Raw genomic sequence first — 2910 nt, forward strand, 5'->3', positions numbered from 1 at the left:
AAAAAGAATCCCTGCCTTAGAACTGAGTATTGTACTTTATACTAGACATAAATTTTAGACACACTGAGGTTAGTTTGAAGAACAGATATTTATGTTTGAAATTGAGATACTCACTGAATGAGACAAAACTAAATAAAAATGGTTGATAAATAATTGTGGCATGACAGTAGGTAATCAACCTTTTGGTCATTGCTTAATTAGAAAGCATAATCTTCTAAATATTATCTCAAAAATCTCAGCAACACATAAGACTATTGTAATTACAGTAAATGTATACATTGCAATGAGAAAAATGGTCTTCTCAAAGTGTTCTGGCACCATGCATCTTATGGTAGTAAATTTTTTCCGAAGAGACACAGCATCACACAGGTAGAGAGGTTTTACTTGGAAACCAAAGAGGTGAATCTGAAGCCAAAATGCTACCACTTCTAGACTAATTCTTAATAAAACAGAGAGGATATAAATCACAGTGTAGATGGGCTTTTGAAGAATGCATTCTTGATTGATGCTTTTACATGCAGCATAAAGATGAAAAATAGCTCCAGGAACCAGGACAATCACTAGTTGTAATGCCCAGAACACCTAAAGTATGTCAGAAATATCTTAGTCAAATCAGTCAACACGTAATGAAAAAACACACTAAAAAAACCCATAATTCACTGACCCTCAATAGAGGCTAATTTAAAAATTCTAAGTTTTGTAAGTCTTATGAGGATAAAAATAATATAATGAAGATGGTAATGCTGGACATAATCTCATTTAATTACCAAGATGTTTAGAGTTTAAAATTTTAAACACTTAGTAATTGTAAAAATGTAGTCATATTTTACTGTCATCACCTACCAATTACTAATAATGATGGAATACGTTATTTTAGTATCTACTCAATTTCCATTTCTAATTACAAGCCTGGAGTATAATTCTAACATCAATAGATAATAGGATGCTGGACTTGGAAGAAACTCTTGACCAACTCAAATTAATTTACCTGAAATATACAGCTAATATTTTAAAAAGGTAATTATTCTAGAAATAATACCTGTTAGAATATTCTTCATCTTATTATGACATTATTTTACATTTAAAAAGAAAACAATTTTATCTGGTGTGGAGTAAGGTTTACATTTGTGCACACAGAAACACTTACTTGTGGAGTGATTGGCCTGAACTGATTGTAACAGATGAGGTTTATTTCTCTCTTGTCTGGATCACAACTGAAGTGCAAAGCCTCATTCCCATAAACTGCAAAGCCTAACACCCCAAGGAAGAACATTCTGACGGATCCAAAGAAAAGGGTATGGAATTGACCGATCACGGTGGGAGGCTTCATCTGTTACAGTTTTAGGAGAAAAAAAAAACTTTTGAAAACAAACATTAAAGGGGGATATTTTAAAGGATGATTTCATTATCACATTAAAAAAAATTTAAGATTCATAAAGTTTCAAAGAAAGACAGGAACTTAGAGATCATCAAGCCCAATTCAAATCCTGCATTTTGAGATTTCTTACCCTTTTCACTTTGAAATTCTGAAGTGCAACAGTCAAATAGGAACTTGTTGCTAATGACATAAATAATTTTGGAAACTTGTAAAAAGCTTTGAATTTAATTAATATCCCTTACCCCTGTAAACCTTTTGCAATAAAATCAACGTAATCTTAGTATATCTAGTACCTTTTTAAAAAATTGGATAATAAATCCAACATTAAATTCATTAGTATACACACTATCTTAATAAGCAAATAATGTTTATTTAGTTGTCATTACAGCTTCTCTTCTCAATTATCAAATTGAGAGAGCGATCAGCTTTAAAGCACCAACAGCTAAAAGTAATTCCTGAATTATTCTAGTTACAGTTATTTAAATTCAGAATATGTTGAAGCAAATGGTTGATATTTATATCATTCCCCATACATGTAGAGGACCTTATTCATCAGCACTCATGCAAATCATGTTAAAATAACAGATAGGACTCATACAATTGTTGTTGCTGCTGCTTGTATAATACTTACACATCCTTCATAGAAGTTTTTGATGTAATTTAGAGACATGTCTCAGGAGATGTTATCCCAGCATCCCTGTGGGTTAATCCTTGACCCACATTGCCAGTTTGTTTCTGCCAGAATCAAACTCTTATTTTCTGTCATAACTTTTACAACAGAAAGCACTTATACTGCACATTTCTCTCCCCTCCTCCTTTTCTTTTTTTTTTTTTTTCATAGATCTCTGGGGCTCCAGTCAACTTTCCTCTCTCCCTCCCCAAACAAAACAAAAACAAAGAGACAAAAGACTAGGGCATGTGGTCAATCTGATAATCCCTTGATTTACACTGTCAGCATAGCCAGCCAGCCAGACAGGAGTGCCAGTAGAGCAGGAGGCCAGGCCAGCAAGGGTTCTGACACTCAGTGCCTCTCAGTTACCTAAGAATTTCCTGCGCGTAAAGCAGCGGACTCTCTAGCTTAGAGTTTTCTCTGAAATGTCAAGTGATCTTTTTTTTTTTTGACTTCCTTTTAGGTATGTCTGAAAAGATAAGTATGTGGGAAATATTCCTGATTCTTTCTTGTTTACTTCCATGGAATAAAACTGATTTCTGGGAAGTTTAAGAAACTGTAAAGCAGGTTATGATAGCTATTGCATCACTGAATATTACTAATGTGTTACTATCTTTGTCTTTTTGATGAATGCTTACCACAGCCATGGAAAAATCTGCAGTTAGATCTTGATTCTAAGGAAAAAGATAGGATACTGCTAACCAAGATAAGACCTGGATCTAGCATAAATCATGTGAATAATCCCACCCTCCCTTTCTTTTGTCCTCAGTAGACACATCATCTGCTAGACATGGTTATGGGTACTGAGAATAAGCAGGGGCCAAGAACAAGTGGCTGCCTTCTAACTGATAATACATCTGCT

The 2910-nt window shown here is 34.0% G+C and overlaps 1 protein-coding gene across 1 annotated transcript; it reads right to left on the bottom strand.

The window, feature by feature from the left end:
- Nucleotides 1-186: 186 nt before the first annotated feature.
- On the bottom strand, nt 187-2048 carry GJE1 (gap junction protein epsilon 1). The gene is made up of 3 exons (XM_027079368.1): nt 2010-2048; nt 1148-1330; nt 187-582 (listed from the first exon to the last, which is right to left on the bottom strand). Exons 1-3 carry the CDS (start codon nt 2046-2048, stop codon nt 187-189), a joined length of 618 nt encoding a protein of 205 aa, XP_026935169.1.
- Nucleotides 2049-2910: the final 862 nt, after the last annotated feature.

The sequence above is a fragment of the Aethalodelphis obliquidens genome, unplaced genomic scaffold (assembly GCF_003676395.1).
Source record: "Aethalodelphis obliquidens isolate GAN/ISIS:26980383/991018 unplaced genomic scaffold, ASM367639v1 scaffold3, whole genome shotgun sequence".
Taxonomy (NCBI): Eukaryota; Metazoa; Chordata; class Mammalia; order Artiodactyla; family Delphinidae; genus Aethalodelphis; species Aethalodelphis obliquidens.